The 22,070-nt window shown below is 42.2% G+C and overlaps 2 protein-coding genes across 4 annotated transcripts in view; one reads left to right on the forward strand and one right to left on the reverse strand.

Annotated features, from left to right (window-relative positions):
• Window positions 1–4,253: 4,253 nt before the first annotated feature.
• On the forward strand, window positions 4,254–8,105 carry LOC133543908 (chemokine XC receptor 1-like). The gene is made up of 2 exons (XM_061888807.1): window positions 4,254–4,350; window positions 4,428–8,105. Exon 2 carries the CDS (start codon window positions 4,436–4,438, stop codon window positions 5,423–5,425), a length of 990 nt encoding a protein of 329 aa, XP_061744791.1. The 5' UTR covers window positions 4,254–4,350; window positions 4,428–4,435; the 3' UTR covers window positions 5,426–8,105.
• LOC133543905 (torsin-1A-interacting protein 2-like) overlaps window positions 7,650–22,070 on the reverse strand; it is a 39,513-nt gene continuing 25,092 nt past the window's right edge. For all 3 annotated transcript variants that reach the window (XM_061888805.1, XM_061888804.1, XM_061888803.1), the window contains 5 exons: window positions 13,510–13,602; window positions 13,322–13,435; window positions 13,102–13,218; window positions 12,946–13,002; window positions 7,650–9,390 (listed from right to left, as the gene is read on the reverse strand). In XM_061888805.1, the coding sequence (XP_061744789.1) occupies window positions 8,618–9,390; window positions 12,946–13,002; window positions 13,102–13,218; window positions 13,322–13,435; window positions 13,510–13,602 (1,154 nt within the window). In that variant the 3' untranslated portion in view covers window positions 7,650–8,617. The remainder of the gene's footprint in view (window positions 9,391–12,945; window positions 13,003–13,101; window positions 13,219–13,321; window positions 13,436–13,509; window positions 13,603–22,070) is intronic.

Raw genomic sequence — 22,070 nt, forward strand, 5'->3', positions numbered from 1 at the left:
CTACTTTGTCTTGTTGTATTCTTATTTAACTGTTATATTTGTATTCCCATTGTTGCTTTTTATTTTTTATTCTTATTGTAATATTTCTCTATTTTGTTTCCATTTAAACCCCCATTATTTACTTTTTACTTTTATTTAAATTGATCTCAACTCTGTACACTGCTGCTGGAATTTTAATTTTTCTGAAGGAACTCTCCTGAAGGAATCAATAAAGTACTATCTATCTATCTATATATTAGGGATGTGGGAAAAAATCGATTCGAATATGAATCAAATCCGTTGTGCGATTCATAATTGATTCTCATTTTTTTTAAATCGATTTTAATTTTTTTTTTAATCAATCCAGCAATACCATAACAATGCAATCCAATTCCAAAACCAAACCTGACCCAGCAACACTCAGAACTGCAATAAACAGAACAATTGAGAGGAGTCACAAATACGACACAGAACAAACACAAATGAATATTATCAAGAACACTTTGTCCAATGTTTTCACAAAGATAAACTAAGTCATATTTTTGGTTCGTTTAATAGTTAAAACACATTTACATTATTGCAATCAGTTGATAAAACATTGTCCTTTACAATTATAAAAGCTTTTTTTTAAAAATCTTCTACTCTGGGCACACCCAAGGTGATCCAAAGAATTTATTAAATATAATGTAATTATTGCACTCACCGGGGATGTCTTGTTGGAAGTGATGCCTCTTACACATGTACTCATCTTACTTTAGAAGACTCTAGAAGACATGTGCTGCCATGTAGGTAATCAGCTTCAGGTGTAGCATGTCAACTTTCAACAGGAGTTGCCCAAAAGAGGTCTCCTAAACGTCCACCAAATGTTTACTTCTGTCCTTTTGCTCAATAAATCCAGGTTATTGTTTACTTCTTTCTTCTTATTTGTCTTTTCCAGAAGATTTTTACATGTCTAGCTCCTATAGTCGCTGATGTATCAGGTACATCCTGCTGAAATCCTATGTATTGAATGAATACAGAATCGTTTTGAATCGGAAAAATATCGTTTTTCAATCGAGAATCGCGTTGAATCGAGAAAAAAATCGATATATAATCGAATCGCGACCCCAAGAATCGATATTGAAGCAAATCGTGGGACACCCAAAAATTGGCAGCCCTACTAGTTATCTATTATTATTTTGACAACTGGGCGTAATGATAGTTTAATAATAGTTTTTTTTAATGTTAATATTACAATCAGTATTGTAATAGTCATGTTGAAGGTGTTGGGGAATATTATGTCCTACAGCAAAGCAACATAAAATAACATCCAGGCTACTTTTTTTTTTTTAATTAAATACTACATGTAATGTTATTTTGGTCAGATATGGTCTGAAACACAAGACACCTGTGTTCCAGCAACTTTCAATTCACTGCAGACCTGCTTTTTGGTGGTTCTCGGTTGACTGTTGATCATCCTGACAAATTTTCCCTCAGCAGCAGGTGATAGCTGGCGTTTTCTTCCTGATCGTGGCAGTGACAAAACTGTGCCATGCACTTTATACTTACGAACAATTGTCTGCACAGTTGCTCTTGGGACCTTAAACTGCTTTGGAATTGCTCCAAGTGACTTTCCTGACTTGTTCAAGTCAATGATTCGGTTTTTTCAGATCCGTGCCAAGTTCATTTGACTTTCCCATTGTCGCGTTTGTAACCTAGTCTAATGACTGCATCACATGAGCCCTTTTTAAATGGGCTCAGAGACGTCAACAGGTGTCGTCAATCATAATCCCTCTCATGAAGTTAAGAGACCATGTCATTAAGCTAATTGGATTTGATTGGAACTTTTCTGCATCACCAAAATTGATGATGTATGTTGCTGTATGTATACTTTTGACCCAGCAGATTTGGTCACTGTTGAGAGGGGGAGCCAATGAGCCGACAGCGGGCTGGGAAAGATGGTTGTCCTGACCAAGATGGCGGCCAGGAGGCGGGGCATGCAGCAGAGCGGAGAGGCGTTGCGAGCTACACCAAGCTGCTCGAAGAGAAGCGTTGGGAAACACAAATGCTACAAGCGCTAATGTCCCGATGGTGGGAGGCGGTAAATGCAACCCCGAAGAAAAAGCCGAAGAAGCCGGCGCCGAAACTGAACCGGCGGCAATGACATCTTCAGACCACCAGGGCGAGCCGTCGGCCAAGAAGAGGAAGGGGGAGTGCAACCTGCTGTGTGATGAGAACAGCAATGCAGAGGAGGCTCCCTCTACTGAGGAAACAGATGCACAGCCAGTGGAGCATGCAGCCGAAAAAGTTTAAGAATCACAAGAAATTGAGAAAGAAGAGAAAATACTTGAAGAAATACAGGGAAGTGCTGAAGAGGAATTGAATAACGGAAAAGCTCAAGAAATTGAGAGAGAACAGGAAGCACTTGAAGATAAAGAAGTTAAAGATGAAGATTAAGAAAGAGGCAAAGGAACTCAAGAAATTGAGAGAGAAGAAATGCCTGAAAGAATTCAAGGAAATGATACGGACAAGGAAAAAAATCAAAGAGACTCAAGAAATTGAGAATGAACAAAATGCGGGAAGATGAAGACAAAGTCGAAGAGACTCAAGAAATTGAGAAAGACAAAATAATTTAAGAAATCCTGGAAGATTATGTTGATGAAGAAGAAGAGGAAGATGATGAAGAAGAATCTGATGAAGAAAAGGAGGAGGAGGATGATGATGAAGAGGAGCGGGGAGAGGACGAAGGAAAAGATTAATCAGAGGTGAAAGAAAGCAATTCCAAAGGACCGTACTCCATGCTCACCAAGGAGGAACTCATCTCCCTGGTGATAAAACAAGAAGAGCTGCTAAGAGCAGCGGAGAAAAGAGTCGCGGACGAAGAAGAGAGGAAAAGGACTGAAGAAAAGGCCAAGAAGGAAGAAGAGGAGAGGATGAGAAGCGAAAAAGAAGTCCAAGTCGACAGCGGCACTCTCCCAGCGGACTGCACAAGAAGTGGGGAGTTGGCAGACGCAACGGTTGCCATGACAACGGCCCCACAGCAACACCTGCGCGGGGAAAGCCTCAGCGTAAGCGAAGTGGTGCAGAGTCGGAACCAGAAGGAGAGAGCAAGGGAGGAAGAAGACAAGCGGCCGGGGCAGTTTTTTCCCGCTCCTTCAAAAGATGGGGGGAGGGGAGTAGGCTCGGCCGGACTGAAGCCCGGCTTCGAACTGGGTGGGGAGGTATGTGGAGAGGCGGAGCCGATGAGCCGACAGCGGGCTGGGAGAGATGGTTGTCCTAACCAAGATGGCGGCCAGGAGGCGGGGCATGCAGCAGAGCGTAGAGGCGGGGCACGACTGGAGCGACACTGCAGCCATCAGCCCGGTGCGTACACCACACACCTGCGCTCAATCATTACATCTTCTGCTACAGAATAAAATGGGCGCGGGAGGAGCAATCATGGCAGAAGTAGGCGAGGAAACCACGGCAACGAAAGACCACAAGCACGACGAGCGAGACCCAGAGCGAGATGAGCCCCCGCAGAAACCGGACACCGAAAGGTGTGCCGCGACCAGCAGGAAGAGCCCACGTGCTGGAAAATGGCGCGACCGAATGGCCAGAAGACACGATTATTGAAATAATAAATCGGAGTCAAACCTGCTAGGATGCGTCTTGTACCGAGTGTCACTGCAACCCACATCAGGACGGCAGGAGATCCGTTTCAGTCACATTTTCAGTAGACCCATAATAAATTCATAAAAGAACCAAACCATGATTTTTTTCTGTGACAAAAATGTGCTCCAATCATTATCACATAAAAGCCAGAGTTGTAGAAATTATTGGAAACTCAAGACATATATACAAGTTTATTTATACATATATATATATGTACAAATGTGTCTTTGTATGTGTACGTGTATATACATATATGTATATATATATACATACATATGTATACATATATTTATATACATACATATCCATGTATTTATACATATACATGCATACATACATATATATACATACATATATGTGTGTATATATACGTACACTTTATATATATATATATATATACACATATATATATATACACATACATATATGTGTATATACACACATATATTCATATATATATATATATATATATATATATATATATATACACACACATATATATACACATATTATATATATATACGTATATATCACTTTCCTGAATTGTAACTAGGATTGACCCTACCTATTATGTGCTCTATGATCAAATTGACTAAAACAAGTTTTGATATACTGAAAGAGAAGTCAAAACAGGAATAACACCCAGTTGAGAATACAAATGCACTCTGTGGTAGTTTTTCTTTTTTTGACGGACTGAGGAGTGAAGGTTGAACAACATCAGAGCCATAGAAGCGATAGGTAAGTTGTGCTTTTTTTTTTTTAATTCCAATTGTACTTACAAGTGCAAAATAAAAGAAATAACTTGCTGTCTACAGGCACAGCAATGAATAACTCTTCGTATGACGCAGACTATGAAGATGGTATATGTGAAAAGGGTGAGGTGGTCCAATTTGGAGCTGTGGTCATTCCTGTTTTCTTCTCCATCGTGACCACGCTGAGCCTCGTGGGCAACATCCTGGTCCTCGTGATCCTGGCGTTGTACGAAAACATCAGGAGCCTCAGCAACGTTTTCATTCTCAATCTGGCCCTGTCTGACCTGGTCTTCACCTGCGGCCTTCCTTTCTGGGCCTTGTACCACATCTGGGGCTGGCTGATCCACGAGATCCTATGCAAAGTGATCACGTTTGTCTTCTTCATCGGCTTCTACAGCAGCGTCCTCTTTCTGACCGCCATGACCGTCTACAGGTATCTGATGGTGGTCCGCCCAAGGTCCGACCTGACACATCAGAACACAAGCGCTGGAGTCTTCGTATCCATACTCCTGTGGATCATCAGCGTCGCAGCGTCCGTACCCTCGCTTCTCTTCAGCGCCGTGATCCCAATCCCCCACAAGGACCATCACTTCCTGGGCTGTGAATACGAGGACGACCTGTGGGAGACGGTCGGCGTTTGCCAACAGAACATCTTCTTCTTAGTGGCGTTTGTGGTCATGGCGTTCTGCTATTGTAAGATACTCAGGAGAATCGCAAGAAGCAGATCCCGCACAAAGAGCCGAGCGGTTAACTTAGTCTTCTGCACCGTGGCCACGTTCTTTCTGGGCTGGGTGCCGTACAACGTGGTGATCCTTCTCAGGCTTTTCAGTTACAATCTAATTCCGCCTTTTGAAGAATGCGACGTTAGCATACAGCTTGATTACGCCTTCTACGTGTGCCGGCTCCTTGCCTTCTCCCACTGCTGCCTCAACCCGGTCTTTTATGCACTGTTGGGCGTCAAATTCAGGGGTCATCTGAAAACCATGTTCAGACGAACGAGTCCGAGCGAGACGAGACAGCAGAGAGGGAAACAAACCATCTCACAGGGGTCAATGTATTAGATCGGGGGTGTCCAAACGTTTTCCACCGAGGACCGGACATTTTCATCAGCTTTGTGTTGTTAGTAGGGGTGCATGATAAACAGACAGATAAATAATTATAGTGCCAATATTAGGAATCATGACATCACACTGGTTACATAAAAAAAGAATAGCTACGTGCCGCACTTCGGACATACCATGTAAATGCTGTTCATGTTAACCTATTTGTTGGAAAATTGTCAAAAAATCCCCACAAAATAAAACCTGTCTCTCGCCAGATCCTCGTAGTACACTGAGCTCCACACAAGGATCTGGGACTTCTCAATAGGAGATGCGGGGCCTTGTAAAAAAAAAAATCATTGTATGTGATTGGATAAACCACTTGTCCGTTATCTTGACTGACGTGCTACTTCAACCACTCACATCGAAATCAACCCGTGACTCTGATGAGAGACGATGGGAAATCAAAAACAGAACAGCAGACATATTGGATAACGACAAGAGTGAAAAGTTAGAAAACTTTTACTGAAATAACACAGCAATGTCCGTAGAAGATCAATGTAGTTTGCGCAAAGAAAATATGTGAATAAAAGGCTTCATTGGGAACAGCAAAAAAATATTTCACAAAGTCGCCAATGAAAAAAGCAGACTCGTCCCATTTCCTTCACCACCAGTGGAACGATTTGGTAAATCAACCTCTTGCCAACCCTGTTCGGAAGAAGAGCCAAAAATTCCTTGCCAACAATAAATGCCTTCAAAACCGTACACTGTTCATCTTTTAAATAACCATTCGATAGATTCGACAAAACCTGCGATGAGGTGGCGACTTGTCCAGGGTGTACCCCACCTATCGCCCAAATGCAGCTGATATAGGCTCCCGTGACCCCAAAAGGGAAAAGCGGTAGAAAATGGATCGGATGGAGATCCGACATAACAGTTGCAATAGCAGAATCAATGTCAGCACACGACTCCTCGCTGCGGGCAGTCATTGTTCTTTGAATCAAACAGTCGCTTCGGCGCTACGTCACAGCTATGAAATCCCGCCTGGCGATTCTGATTGGTTCATTATTTTTTTGCTATCTTGAAGGAGTTTGCATTGCCCTCGATCCCAGACCCTTGTGTGGAGCTCAGCGAACTACAAGGATCTGCCGAGAGTCAAGTTACACGAAATATGCAGTTAAACAGGAAGTGAGTTGTATGTTGTAACCTGAATGCTTCTACTTTTACTTCTTATGTATGAGGACTTTTAACTCTTGCAAAAAGTTCTTTACTGATACAGTATCTCACAAGTGAGTACACACACATTTCAGCAAGGATTTGTCTTATTGTAAAGAGACAGACATGCTTAAGAGAAGTATAGCAGTACAGATTAATTATCCACTAAAAAAGGAGTCAACACACAGCCGTTATTTTCTGAATAGCTCGCAAAACAGGTGCGTAGCAGGTCTAATTGAGCACCTGTGGCGAATTCCTCAGACAAAAGGAATATTTGGACATGTTCACTAGTTTTGACAGCTATTAAGACAATATGGACTGTCTAATGTTATACAAGCTGTACCTTGGCTAGTTTAAAATATATTCAAGTTTGCTAAGCCGCAATGCATTTAATGCTCCAACGTTTTTACTTTTGTTTTTGCTTCCTCTGTAAATCAGTTACCCAAGAACAGTATGTGATTTTAACTGACTTACTGATCCATTATATTAAAATATTTTTTTTTTCCTCATTATTGAAATAGTTCCACTGCCAGTAAGAGGAATGAGAACCATTGATATTGTTTCCAATAGCTTCATCTTCCTGAAAAAACTACCAACAGTCACATGACGAACTGGTGAAACCAGCCAGCACTAGTGGGTGTTATGTTTATGGTGGCTGTACTTTGCAGTGACGTCTAAGAGCAAACACGCCAGGTTGAGTCGCCAAAGTTTCCATGTCCTTATCAAAGGTTAAAATATGCCACGTTCATAAAAGATGCGGAACACGCTCGGAAAGCATTCATTTGGCACTTTTTTCCCCCTTAGATAAAAATCAAGTTCCATGCTTTTTTTCTTTAAGGTGGGAATATATCAAAGAAGCTCCAGCAAAATGTTATGTTTACATTCTGTATAAATTGGCTGTTAATTATTTACAATAAAATATACAAACTTCTCTCTCTCTGAATGTGTTTGCACAACATTAATCGTCATTCGATCAAAGTAGTCGTCAGTCAATCAAAGCAGTGTAAGATCGACGACGATGAATCACAAGTACCAAAATAATCTTTTATTCAATATATCAATTGTTACCTGTGGGGAAATTAAATATCAAAAAACAGGAGCATGGGTGTCATCACGAGAGAAAGTCAAATTAATAATTCAGTAATAATTTTTTAATCTTGTGAGTCTCAATGGCAGATTGCAGTTAAATTGCAAAATTCTGTGTTTTCCCCAGGATGATGGGAGCTACATGGAATTTGTGTATCTTATTTGTATAATTGGCCATGACACATGTGCATGTATGTATACTATGAATGCTGTGGGAGAGACGGCAAAACAAATATGTTTAGAAATACTGTACAAATTAACTTTCTTCTGTCGCTTCTTTGTCTTTTTCTCATGTCACGAGCAAGACGGAGCTGTCTGTGAGTGATGGGGGATAAGGCAACCGCTGCTCGTTAAGACGAGCGATACGTTCATGTTAAGTCTTTGAAAGCGTCTCCCCCATTCCCCCCCCAAAAAAATCACTGATTTTTCACTATCCACTTTCGTAACACTTTGTCAATATATAGCGGGATGCCAAAAATAAATGAAAGTTTGGGAAACACTAATAACCAGTGAGATCAAAATATTTAAAAATAATTCTGCTGGTGAGGCTATTACAATAATAAAGATCTTGACAAAATTATCAGTAAAATCTAATTCTGTAGACAAGCTGTTGTTTTAGTAGCAACTGCACACACATCTTAAAAACCTTGATCTATCAAACATCTGAGGATTGCATAGAAGAGCACACAAAAGTAAGAAATCAAATGTATGAATGGGTTCAAGCAATGGCTTGTCCTTGTGATATTTAAGAATGACTCTACACCTGAGTGTAAGCAAGTGTCACCTGTAATCAGCTTCTAATCTTTGACCTTTTCAATGTTTGCTTTCATTTTGGTGACATTACCTCAGTGCAATAAATTCACAGTGCAGCAGAACTGGTCGTTTCTTTTGTGGAAACGCCAGCTTAGCTCCTCAGCATCCGTTTTGCTCGACATCCCTCTCGGCCGCCACAGGCAAGACCACATGGGAGATGCGGCTCCACAGTCCGCCGTACTTATCTGCGTCCATGTCATTGAAGGACGCGTGGTCGCCGGAGCCCACCAGCCTGTCTTTAAGATAATCTTGCACCGACTCCTCGACAATTTCAAGCCCCCCCCCGACCTCATCCTGAGGCAGCAGGATGGTAAATAACAGGAAGACCTCCTTGAACGCGGCGGTTTCGTGGTCGCAGTAGCGGTAAAAAATGAGCGTGGAACCCGGTGGCAGCTCCTCCAGGCGTTGCATGAGGGCAACCGGTTGGCTTCCTCCAAAAGCTGCCTGCAGCTGCCTGTCGATGTCTAGCTTCACCGCGTCGCTCTCCAGGCCAGCTTTGCTTGCTCCATCTATGTGGAGCACGGAACCCTGGACGGCTGAGGAGAAGGCTGAAGCCAGACCCTTAGCCAAGCAGGACAGTGTCTTTTCAGCCCCGCGCCCGGACGTCAGAATCAGACTCACGGGCTCTGTGGGCTGTGCCGTTCGGAGGTGTTTCTCCAAGTGGATCCTGCTCCTGGTCCACAGCTCGGGCCTCTGATTATGGAAGCGGGCCTCCAGGCGGGACAGGTGTTCTGCAAATGTTTCCAGGCTCACTGACCTGGATGGACGCCCCGCACTGCTCTGTGACCTCATCTTGTACTTGTAAAGAAGCAGTGCAGCCGAGCTGAGCAGCACTAGCAGGACAACTGACCAGCAAAAGTACTGAAGGAAGCCTGAAAGAACACAAGTATTTGGACAATGAAAAAGTTTGATATTTTAGTTGTTCCAAGTAATCCCTCTAAGAATCAATTAACAGCGGAGTCCCTCATAGTTGCAAATTGTGCGGTCTACAAAATTAAACAACTGCTTGGGTCTTTAATTAGCGCTGGCTTAAAGATGACTGACATCTGTGGCTGTAGGCAACACCCTAGGTTTTTGATTGTTACAGGTTTCTCCTTTCTGTAAACGATTGTGGCGCAACGGCAAGATTTCAGCCGCCACACCTTCAAAATAAGTTTTTTCATTTTACATGAAAACCCTTTTTTTAAGATGAACATTTTTTTAAGTGATATATTGTATGAATGAATATACCATCTATAGTGTATTATTTACATACTACTGGCTATAATGACTTTGGGAAAAAAGCTCAAATATAAAAACGTTCCTCATTACTTTATTTTGGAAAAAAATAAACAAAAAAACTGCCAGGGTCTGTAATTAGTGCTGGCTCAAAGATGACTGACATCTGTGGTTGTATGCAACATCGTAAGTTTTTCATTATTACCGGTTTTCACCTACATTTTAACTACTGTGGCACAACGGCAAGATTACTGCCGCCACACCTTCAAAATAAGGTTTTTCATTTTACATGAAAACACTTTTTTTTAATGAAAAATATATTAGTGATATATTTTCTGAATTAATATACAGTCTATAGTCTATTATTTATTTGGAAAAAAAGCTCAAACATAAAACATGTTCCTCATTACTTTATTTGGGAAAAAACTAAACAAAAAGCATGCATCTAAATTGTAGGTCAGAAGCATGTCAGCTGGTCGTGCAAGTTGACACTCGGCAAAAGTAATTAGAGCAAGTTGAAGACAAAGGTATTTTAAGACAAATAATGCATTTTTTGTCTATATACGTCTAGTGTTTTCGAACCTCCGTTTGGACATCACTGTGTGGGGTGTGCACTTGTACTAGTGTGTGTGTGGGTATTCTCCCACATTCCAAAAATATACATGTTAGGTTTATTGGAGACTGCAAATTGTCCATAGATATTAATGTGAGTGTGAATGATTGTCTGTCTGTGCCCTGCGATTGGCCATGCTAATTTAAGTTCGCTTGTCTATAAGCTGGTCCATTCTACGTTAGCCTTAAGCTAGCGGCATTAGAGCTCAACCTTCACCCTGCATAATTGCATTGCTTTTTTCAGTTTATTCCAAATAATATCATTAACCTAATGTGATTCCTACATTTATGTGTACTTCATGTGTATATATAACTTACTTTCTTTAGTGTGGTTAGTTTTAAAGTGATTTAATTGTGAAAAATATATAAACAAAACAACTATCCATCCATCCATCCATCTTCTGCCGCTTATCCGAGGTCGGGTCGCGGGGGCAACAGCCTAAGCAGGGAAACCCAGACTTCCCTCTCCCCAGCCACTTCGTCTAGCTCTTCCCGGGGGATCCCGAGGCGTTCCCAGGCCAGCCGGGAGACATAGTCTTCCCAACGTGTCCTGGGTCTTCCCCGTGGCCTCCTACCGGTTGGACGTGCCCTAAACACCTCCCTAGGGAGGCGTTCGGGTGGCATCCTGACCAGATGCCCGAACCACCTCATCTGGCTCCTCTCGATGTGAAGGAGCAGGCTTTACTTTGAATTCCTCCCGGATGGCAGAGCTTCTCACCCTATCTCTAAGGGAGAGCCCCGCCACACGGCGGAGGAAACTCATTTCGGACGCTTGTACCCGTGATCTTATCCTTTCGGTCATGACCCAAAGCTCATGACCATAGGTGAGGATGGGAACGTAGATCCACCGGTAAATTGAGAGCTTTGCCTTCCGGCTCAGCTCCTTCTTCACCACAACGGATTGGTACAACGTCCGCATTACTGAAGACGCCGCACCGATCCGCCTGTCGATCTCACGATCCACTAGTCCCCCACTCGTGAACAAGACTCCTAGGTGCTTGAACTCCTCCACTTGGGGCAGGATCTCCTCCCCAACCCGGAGATGGCATTCCACCCTTTTCCGGGCGAGACAACAACTAGTTATTTTTTTAAATCCAACTCAAAGGACTGTTTACATATTTGGCAAACTAAACTACAACATTCAGGGAGGGGAGAATAAAGTGTTGTATTTTACAATAAGCATCAACAATTCAAACTGCATTGAACAAAAAAAGCACAGTCTACCATGTCAAATTCCTTGTGTTGAACCTGATTGTGATTCTGCTGATATAAGGAAACAATGTTATTAATAATATTATTATTGGTATTATTAATAACTAATAACATTAGTAAATTATTTTAAATATGCATAAGACATTTGTTTAGCCTTTCTAAAGAAAATATATTAATCATTGCAAATCTAAATTATGAATGTATGATATATGTCATATGTATGATGATGTCATATTGACCATGCCCCAAGCAACGCCCCCACCGCAACAAATATAGTGGCAATCCAGAGGAATCCCTGTATTAATAATAATACTAATAATAATTTACTAGATTCATTTTAGGCACTTAAAGCACTTTACAGTGAGAACTGAAGTGAGAAACTGTGATTCATTTGCTCTACATTGAGTTTGATTTTATTTCGAACATGCAAAAAATTACAACATAATACATCGCAGTTTCCAGTTTCTCTTTTCAACATGGTCGAAAAGGAGAGGATGAACTTATATAACCCTACCTCTTTTCCTTTTCATACCAATTTCTGACACGTTTGTTCACTCTGTTCTCAATGTATTCACAATATATTCCAAAAATAATAACATTACCAGTAAATAAATAATAATCATTTGGTGAGATGAATAAGATTATCAATAAGTTCAGAATGTTTATCAAGGTTCTTCTTATTTGTACTTTGTAAACACTTTGAGTTTGAACAGTTTCTTAAATTAGATCATGTTAGTACACTGTTTGAGTTATTTCCTTAATTTACAAAACGCAAAACCAGTGAAGCTGGCATGTGCCAAATATATTTTTCCCCACGGATTAAAATAGGTGTGTTAATTCTTCCAGTCGGGATCAATACAATAGTTCAGTCTCAGAGACATTCTGTATTTGCCTGCATTCAGGGCAGGATTACTGCGGTCACTTAAGTTGCTGCTCTTTCTTAATGTTGTGTTTCAACTTCTATTCTACTGTTAGCCATATTTCTTTATTTTTGCTCAGCACTTCCAGGGGGAAGAGAGAGAACGCTAATCGACCATTAATTTCGTTGTGATGAGCCTGACTTTCGTGACAGTGGACAGGGACGGTCACATGCACACACAGACACAGACACAAACACACACACAAACATGCACTAATTCACAGACACACGCAGGATCATGGTCAAATAGGGCAGATTGTTCTGTGCAGAATTATACCAAGCAGCGTTGCTTCCCTACTGTTTACTACTGCGGTATCTTCTAACAGACTTTTCTGCCATGTTTGATCGAGGTAAAAAATGCTAAAATCCCTATTAGGATCTTTAATGTATGCATAATATTTTCAAGCATTTTTAAAGAAAATAGCCTGCATGCCACATCTTTAAAAGGTGAAGACCTCAGTTTTACCTTTCGATGAATCTTCAGCAGAGGGCTTCCTAGCAACAGCTCTTGTCTTTTTAACTTCTGAGAATAAAAAGAAACCAGAGAAAAAATACATGATTAATGCTACTAAAAATGCCAATATTATTAGCTTTATTAAAGAGATTTGATGGCTTAATTGACCTTGTTTCTTGTGTTGCTTGACAGTTTCTTTCTGAGAGGGAATGTTAGTGGCTCTCTGTCGCACTGTATAAGCATTCCCAGAGAGATTATAGCCACTCAGGACGTTCCGGTCGTTGACTATGGGTAAACGTGAAGATGAAAGAAATTATTTTAAACTTCACGGATACATTTACGCAGTTTGAATGAGGCAAACAATTTGTAACCAAACTGTGCGCCATACCAGCTTTAGCTTCCATCCCCTTCCTGTACTCGGCCATTGTGGTGCTCTTGCGGACATCTCCGTCGTTGTCCAATGGCTTTATGGGCGTTGCAGGTGCTGTTGTTGAGGACTTTACTAAAGACATAACAAAAAAAAACATCTTCATAAATAGGTCAACCATTAAAATGCAGACAGTGAAAAGGTCTCACCTTCTTTGGGTTTTATCAAGTCTTTATCTGTATTTGCAGGCAAATGACAGCGGTCACCAAGGAATACGTATGGGGACATTTTGTCAAGTCTGCCTGTTTCATATGAACAAAAAACACATCAATAGTTGTTAGTGCCAGTCTATAAGGAAACATTTCATAGAATATTGGCACTTTAAGTTTCAAAATGCTACACGTTGAAATTACAAATGTAAATAAAAGAAATTCTGCAACACAATTCTCTTTTGCCTTTGTCATTTAAAGAGGAACTGCACTATTTTTGACATTTTGCCAATCGTTCACAATCATTATGAGACACAAGAACACATATGCCTTTTTATTTCATTTTAAAGATGGTAAAAAAACACTTGGAAGAAGCGGTTATTGGGAGTCACCGTTGTAGCCTTCAAAGCACTCTAAGACAACTGCAAAACCCTCCATCAATATATATATATATATATATATATATATATATATATATATATATATATATATATATATATATATATATATATGTATATATATATATATATATATATATATATATATGTATACATATATATATATATATAATGTAGTAACAGACACATTCATAACAATATGTAGTATGTACATTTACCATATTTTGGTAATTTTTGTCATTGTCGGACCTAGTTCTTCGGTGCATTTATTTCCGTTTCCATAGGAGCGCACGTCCGACTTCTGGCAACAACGTGTGTCCTACTTCCGTAAACAAGCGCAGTGCGTCTTCTAATCATGGCACACGGTAACAAACAAAAACGACGACTATTTCTGGACAAATAAGGATTCACAAACTTATCTTTTTCAAGCCAAATATATGTAGGATTAACTGCTGCTTATAGAAGCCAGCACGAAGGAAGACTGAGACGTTGAAGTAGACAGAAGCCGGGAGAGTGAGGTGAAAATCCCTCGAAACTGCAACATGCGGAATTTAAAGCTATTCTATTTTGACACAAATGGCGTGCTTACCTAAAAACGTCCTCTGCCAGCTGGACCAAACAGACAACTGTCCATCGAGTCAGTCTCACTTTATATTGATCATGATACACGCAGCATGTCATGCATGTTACTACAACTACTGTGCATATGCTGTCTGGCTTGCTGGCTAATACTTTACAGATACCGTAATATGATTGTTGATGTTTTTCAGTCAATACAAATTAGTGTCTTATTGCAGTGTTGTGCACTACAAACTCAAACATTTTTCGTGTTGACATAGAAGCTAGGTTATCTCTGTCCATAGTTACCTTTTACAGCAAATACTGCAGCACACCGATTTGTTACCACACTAGAAAAATAGTTTTTCAGTGTTCACTCTTACAATAACAATGTCGCGACAGCTTGGTTCTTTTACAGGTTACCAAACGTGAGTGAAGTATTGTTGACGGTTTTTGAATGCATTTTGAAGTGATTAAGAGGTAGAATTGATTGCTCCCATCAGCTGCATTGCAAGTCACCAAGAAGGAGCCAATTTTTACATGTTAGAAAGCAAAAACCCCCAAAACTTTTGTCTTCTTGTCATTCATAATGATTGTGAACAATAGGCAACATTTTTTAAAAAGTGCACTTTCCCTTTAAGTTGAGTGATAGTTTTCTAACAAGAACAATTTTTTTTTTGCGCTTGTTTGACAGATACATGTGACATAAAAGTTGCCTGCACAATTCTTAAATGCATCCAACAGCTTCTCTAGGATATCAAGGGATTTTTTTGTAAACGTTGCAGCCTAAAATGCCTGATTTTGGGGCAGCTTTTTTCAAAACATTGCAGCAAATTTGCGACGTTGAGGGCTTGTGTTTTGTGATTTTATGACTTTACCAATTTTGCTCTTTCTTTGTAACTTTAAACGCAAAAACGCAAAGGATTAAACAAATCTAACAAAATTTGCTTTCTTTGTCCAAATGTGTGGACAGCTTGAAAACAAATATTGATATTTCAATGTTGCTTACCACACAAAGTAAAACTAGATGAAGACAAATACACTTTCTCTAAACCCATTGCCAAATTATTGTGGTATAAAAACAACACTGTAAAAGTAACTACACTGTGAAGTAAAAAAAAGAAACTGCAAATGAGTGCTGCAGAGAGCGAATAAATTGTCGACAAAGGAAGGAAAAGTCTGTTTGATATTTTTTTTATATACCTGTATATATTTGTAAAATGGACCATAGTCAGACCACTGTATGTCTATAAATAATGCAACACACTAATTCTCAGGGCCAGTAATACCACACCACCTTAGCTGTGCTTACCCTTTAGAGCAGTGGTTCTCAACCTTTTTTCAGTGATGTACCCCCTGTGAAAATTGTTTTAATTCAAGTACCCCCTAATCCGAGCAAAGCATTTTTGGTTGAAAAAAAGAGATAAAGAAGTAAAATACAGCACTATGTCATCAGTTTCTGATTTATTCAACTGTATAGCAGTGCAAAATATTGCTCATTTGTTGTGGACTTTCTTTAACTACCGTATTTCCTCTAATTGCCTGCGGGGCGCTAATTAATTTAAACCTCTTCTCACTGCGGCGCTTACCAAAGGCATGTGGTAAATTTAGGCCTGCGCTTATAAATTTGAGTGTGATGTAAGGATACCATCATGAAAAGCACATTTAATAAAAAAAAACGTTAGTATGGTCTTAACTTTACTTATAAATGAAGTCCATGTGCAGCTCCTTCTGATCAAAAGCATAGATAACTTGTTTATAGAAGTCTTCCTTATCTTTCTTCAGTTTTAAAAGTCTCTCTGTCTCGATGGAGATCTTCCTTTATTACTTCCTGCTTCGATTGAAAGTCCAGTTTAGAAAACTTTTTTATTTTACATATGTAATCCTCTATGTTAAAAGTGCGAGCGAGAGGAAAAAACAAACGAACGCTGCTCACTCTTGCTGCTTGCAGTCACTTCTTCGGCAGCCGAGTAGTCGCAAAAAGGATCAGTAGTGCCCTCTATCACCAGGAAGCGCGAGTCATTTAATGACTTATATTTGACACACGCCGCTACAGTATATTAATAAAACATACAGTAGCTGCCTACTGTTCTTTTTAGCATATTCAATAGCTTGGACCTTAAATCCTACTGAATAGCTCTTAATCTTCTTCCCTTTATGTGATTTAAAATTATTGAAATCAGCCTCCTCCATTTTGAAAATGATGACAGGTGAATTGTCACTCGTGACGTGACGAGTTTGACCCGGCGGAAATTCTAGGCATATGCTAATTATTTTGCGAAACGCGTTTGACCCGGTGGAATTTCTGTACATGCGCTAATAAAAATAATATTTAGCAAAACGAGTTTCACCCGGCATTAATCCTGAGCCGGCGGAAATGCTAAGCATGCGCTAATTATTTTGCGAAACGAGTTTGACCCGGCAGTAATTCTAGGCAGGCGCGTACTATGTACCCGGCAGCAATTCAAGGAAATACGGTATTTGGAAAAAAATATATACTAAATATAACTAAAAACTTGTAGAAAAATAAACAAATGATTTAATTATAAATACAGAACATAGAAGTAATCATCAACTTAAAGTGCCCTCTTTGGGGATTGTAATAGAGATCCATCTGATTTCATTAACTTAATTCTAAACATTTCTTTACAAAAAAAGAAATCTTTAACATCAATATTTATGGAACATGTCCACAAAAAAATAGCTGTCAACACTGAGTATCGCATTGTAGTATTTTTTTTACAGTTTATAAACTTACATTCATATTTTGTTAAAGTATTATTCAATAAATATATTTATAAAATATTTTTGAATTGTTGCTATTTTTATCCATCCATCCATCCATCCATCATCTTCCGCTTATCCGAGGTCGGGTCGCGGGGGCAACAGCCTAAGCAGGGAAACCCAGACTTCCCTCTCCCCAGCCACTTCGTCTAGCTCTTCCCGGGGGATCCCGAGGCGTTCCCAGGCCAGCCGGGAGACATAGTCTTCCCAACGTGTCCTGGGTCTTCCCCGTGGCCTCCTACCGGTTGGACGTGCCCTAAACACCTCCCTAGGGAGGCGTTCGGGTGGCATCCTGACCAGATGCCCGAACCACCTCATCTGGCTCCTCTCGATGTGAAGGAGCAGCGGCTTTACTTTGAGTTCCTCCCGGATGGCAGAGCTTCTCACCCTATCTCTAAGGGAGAGCCCCGCCACACGGCGGAGGAAACTCATTTCGGCCGCTTGTACCCGTGATCTTATCCTTTCGGTCATGACCCAAAGCTCATGACCATAGGTGAGGATGGGAACGTAGATCGACCGGTAAATTGAGAGCTTTGCCTTCCGGCTCAGCTCCTTCTTCACCACAACGGACCGGTACAACGTCCGCATTACTGAAGACGCCGCACCGATCCGCCTGTTGATCTCACGATCCACTCTTCCCTCACTCGTGAACAAGACTCCTAGGTACTTGAACTCCTCCACTTGGGGCAGGGTCTCCTCCCCAACCCGGAGATGGCACTCCACCCTTTTCCGGGCGAGAACCATGGACTCGGACTTGGAGGTGCTGATTCTCATTCCGGTCGCTTCACACTCGGCTGCGAACCGATCCAGCGAGAGCTGAAGACCCCGGTCAGATGAAGCCATCAGGACCACATCATCTGCAAAAAGCAGAGACCTAATCCTGCGGTTACCAAACCGGAACCCCTCAACGCCTTGACTGCGCCTAGAAATTCTGTCCATAAAAGTTATGAACAGAATCGGTGACAAAGGACAGCCTTGGCGGAGTCCAACCCTCACTGGAAATGTGTTCGACTTACTGCCGGCAATGCGGACCAAGCTCTGGCACTGATCGTACAGGGAACGGACCGCCACAATAAGACAGTCCGATACCCCATACTCTCTGAGCACTCCCCACAGGACTTCCCGAGGGACACGGTCGAATGCCTTCTCCAAGTCCACAAAGCACATGTAGACTGGTTGGGCAAACTCCCATGCACCCTCAAGAACCCTGCCGAGAGTATAGAGCTGGTCCACAGTTCCACGACCAGGACGAAAACCACACTGTTCCTCCTGAATCCGAGGTTCGACTATCCGACGTAGCCTCCTCTCCAGTACACCTGAATAAACCTTACCGGGAAGGCTGAGGAGTGTGATCCCACGATAGTTGGAACACACCCTCCGGTCCCCCTTTTTGAAGAGAGGAACCACCACCCCGGTCTGCCAATCCAGAGGTACCGCCCCCGATGTCCACGCGATGCTGCAAAGTCTTGTCAACCAAGACAGCCCCACAGCATCCAGAGCCTTAAGGAACTCCGGGCGGATCTCGTCCACCCCCGGGGCCTTGCCACCGAGGAGCTTTTTAACTACCTCAGCGACCTCAGCCCCAGAAATAGGAGAGTCCACCACAGATTCCCCAGGCACTGCTTCCTCATAGGAAGACGTGTTGGTGGGATTGAGGAGGTCTTCGAAGTATTCCTTCCACCTGTCCACAACATCCGCAGTCGAGGTCAGCAGAACACCATCCGCACCATACACGGTGTTGATAGTGCACTGCTTCCCCTTCCTGAGGCGGCGGACGGTGGTCCAGAATCGCTTCGAAGCCGTCCGGAAGTCGTTTTCCATAGCTTCCCCGAACTCTTCCCATGTCCGAGTTTTTGCCTCCGCGACCGCTGAAGCTGCACACCGCTTGGCCTGTCGGTACCTGTCCACTGCCTCCGGAGTCCTATGAGTCAAAAGGACCCGATAGGACTCCTTCTTCAGCTTGACGGCATCCCTCACCGCTGGTGTCCACCAGGGGGTTTTAGGATTGCCGCCCTGACAGGCACCAACTACCTTGCGGCCACAGCTCCGATCTGCCGCCTCGACAATAGAGGTGCGGAACATGGTCCACTCGGACTCAATGTCCAGCACCTCCCTCGTGACATGTTCAAAGTTCTTCCGGAGGTGGGAATTGAAACTTTGTCTGACAGGAGACTCTGCCAGACGTTCCCAGCAGACCCTCACAATGCGTTTGGGCCTCCCAGGTCTGTCCGGCATCCTCCCCCACCATCGCAGCCAACTCACCACCAGGTGGTGATCGGTAGAAAGCTCCGCCCCTCTCTTCACCCGAGTGTCCATAACATGAGGCCGCAAATCCGATGACACAACTACAAAGTCGATCATGGAACTGCGGCCTAGGGTGTCCTGGTGCCAAGTGCACATATGGACACCCTTATGTTTGAACATGGTGTTCGTTATGGACAAACTGTGACGAGCACAAAAGTCCAATAACAAAACACCACTCGGGTTCAGATCCGGGCGGCCATTCTTCCCAATCACGCCTCTCCAGGTTTCACTGTCGTTGCCAACGTGAGCGTTGAAGTCTCCCAGTAGGACAAGGGAATCACCCGGGGGAGCACTTTTCAGTACTCCCTCGAGCGTTCCCAAAAAGGGTGGGTACTCTGAACTGCTGTTTGGTGCATAAGCACAAACAACAGTCAGGACCCGTCCCCCCACCCTAAGGCGGAGGGAGGCTACCCTTTCGTCCACCGGGTTAAACTCCAACGTACAGGCTTTGAGTCGGGGGGAAACAAGAATTGCCACCCCAGCCCGTCGCCTCTCACTGCCGGCAACGCCAGAGTGGAAGAGGGTCCAATCCCTCTCGAGAGAAGTGGTTCCAGAGCCCTTGCTGTGCGTCGAAGTGAGTCCGACTATATCCAGCCGGAATTTCTCGACTTCGCGCACTAGCTCAGGCTCTTTCCCCCCCAGTGACGTGACGTTCCATGTCCCAAGAGCTAGCTTCTGTAGCCGAGGATCGGACCGCCAAGTGCCCTGCCTTCGGCTGTCGCCCAGCTCACAATGCACCCGACCTCTATGGCCCCTGCTATGGGTGGTGAGCCCATTGGAGGGGTGACCCACGTTGCCTCTTCGGGCTGTGCCCGGCCGGGCCCCATGGGAACAGGCCCGGCCACCAGGCGCTCGCCATCGTGCCCCACCTCCGGGCCTGGCTCCAGAGGGGGGCCCCGGTGACCCGCGTCCGGGCGAGGGAAATCTGGGTCCATGATGTTTCTTCTTCATATAGGTCTTCGAGCTGCTCTTTGTCTGATCCCTCACCTAGAACCTGTTTGCCTTGGGAGACCCTACCAGGGGGTTTTATGCCCCCGGACAACATAGCTCCTAGGATCATTGGGACACGCAAACTCCTCTACCACGATAAGGTTGCAGCTCAGAGAGGAGTTGCTATTTTTAGAATATTTTAAAAAAATTTCACGTACCCCTTGGCATACCTTCAAGTACCCCCAGGGATACGCATACCCCCATTTGAGAACCACTGCTTTAGAGCACAGCTGTTACCTTCAGAAAAAAGTTATTCTGTTTTTTTTGTAGGTTGACATTTTCACACTTACCCCTTTTTTTTGTTTATTAAGCATTTCTTACATATTCCTTATTTTTCACCTTGATTATAAGAGGTTATTGTTAAGTGTTCAATGTAATTAGAATTTTCTTTATATTGATTTAGTGTTGTTCATGGTTGTGTTGACTTTTCCCTCCTTTCTGTCTTGATAGTTAAGGGGATATTAATCAGACGAAGGTTACATTTTGAATACAGATGTTTACATTTAATATGTTTTTCTTGTGGTCCCTATTTTTTTTATCATTACCAACATAAAACACAGTTTTCAGCCATACCGCCAGCCCTATCCACAAGTTGCAGAAAGTTTCAATGTAGGTTTTACGCTTGAAAAAGTATTGTCAATCGTAAACTTTTAGTTCCAACACATCGCTTTCGATGGAAACACTGGGGAACAGTTAAAACCCTTTACTGTGGCGATCTGTGTTCGTAAATGAAAAGCAATGAGAGATTATCCTTACAAATCCCAAGCTCTGTCAATGTTAAGTAAGGATGTGGGTGTGCTAAATGTTTATATACTACATTACCCAGATGGCATAGCGTGTAGACCTGGCCTAGGCATTTATTTTGACTTGGGGGCTAAATTTAGAGAAAAAAATGTGTCCGGGGGCTGGTATATCTATTTTTAGGAACACTAACACAAAACCTCAGAATAATGTCTTTTCGAATACTAAAAACGTTATGATAGACCACCTTAAAAAACAGAATGAAATGTAATATTTTTTTACTGAATGATACACCCAGAATGTACATGAAAATAAAGAATGTGGGATTTACAATATTAACTATGAACGATAAAACACTGAATATTGACAATATATGAACATCACACCACCTCTCGATCAACATATTTTACAATCAAGCTAAACGCAACAAAAAGGCAACAAACACAGCTAAATAAAAAAAAAAAACACCTACAATCTGATATATCACTAAGATTTATAACATTGTGGTAAAAATCTCCTTCCGCTTCTGTCCCTGACACCCGTATTTAAGGCTGGCCGCTCTTGAAACACTCTGTGGAAAACGCTCCCCACCCACACTGCTTGGTGCTTCGTCTGAGCTGCTGCGACTTAGATTACCATAGTAACTAGTATATGATTCAAAAGCACAGATTCCAACCATTGAAATACTTTGTAAAGTTCAAGACTTACGGTAATTTAAAAACATCCCTGCACATCATAATGGCAGCTACAGTTTCCATCTTAAAGAGCTAAAACCATTTTTTGAAA

This window comes from Nerophis ophidion, linkage group LG26 (assembly GCF_033978795.1).
Source record: "Nerophis ophidion isolate RoL-2023_Sa linkage group LG26, RoL_Noph_v1.0, whole genome shotgun sequence".
NCBI lineage: Eukaryota > Metazoa > Chordata > Actinopteri > Syngnathiformes > Syngnathidae > Nerophis > Nerophis ophidion.

Bases quoted from the DNA above. Each gene is read 5' to 3' on its own strand.
- LOC133543908 (XM_061888807.1), top strand. From the start codon at position 4,436: ATGAATAACTCTTCGTATGACGCAGACTATGAAGATGGTATATGTGAA.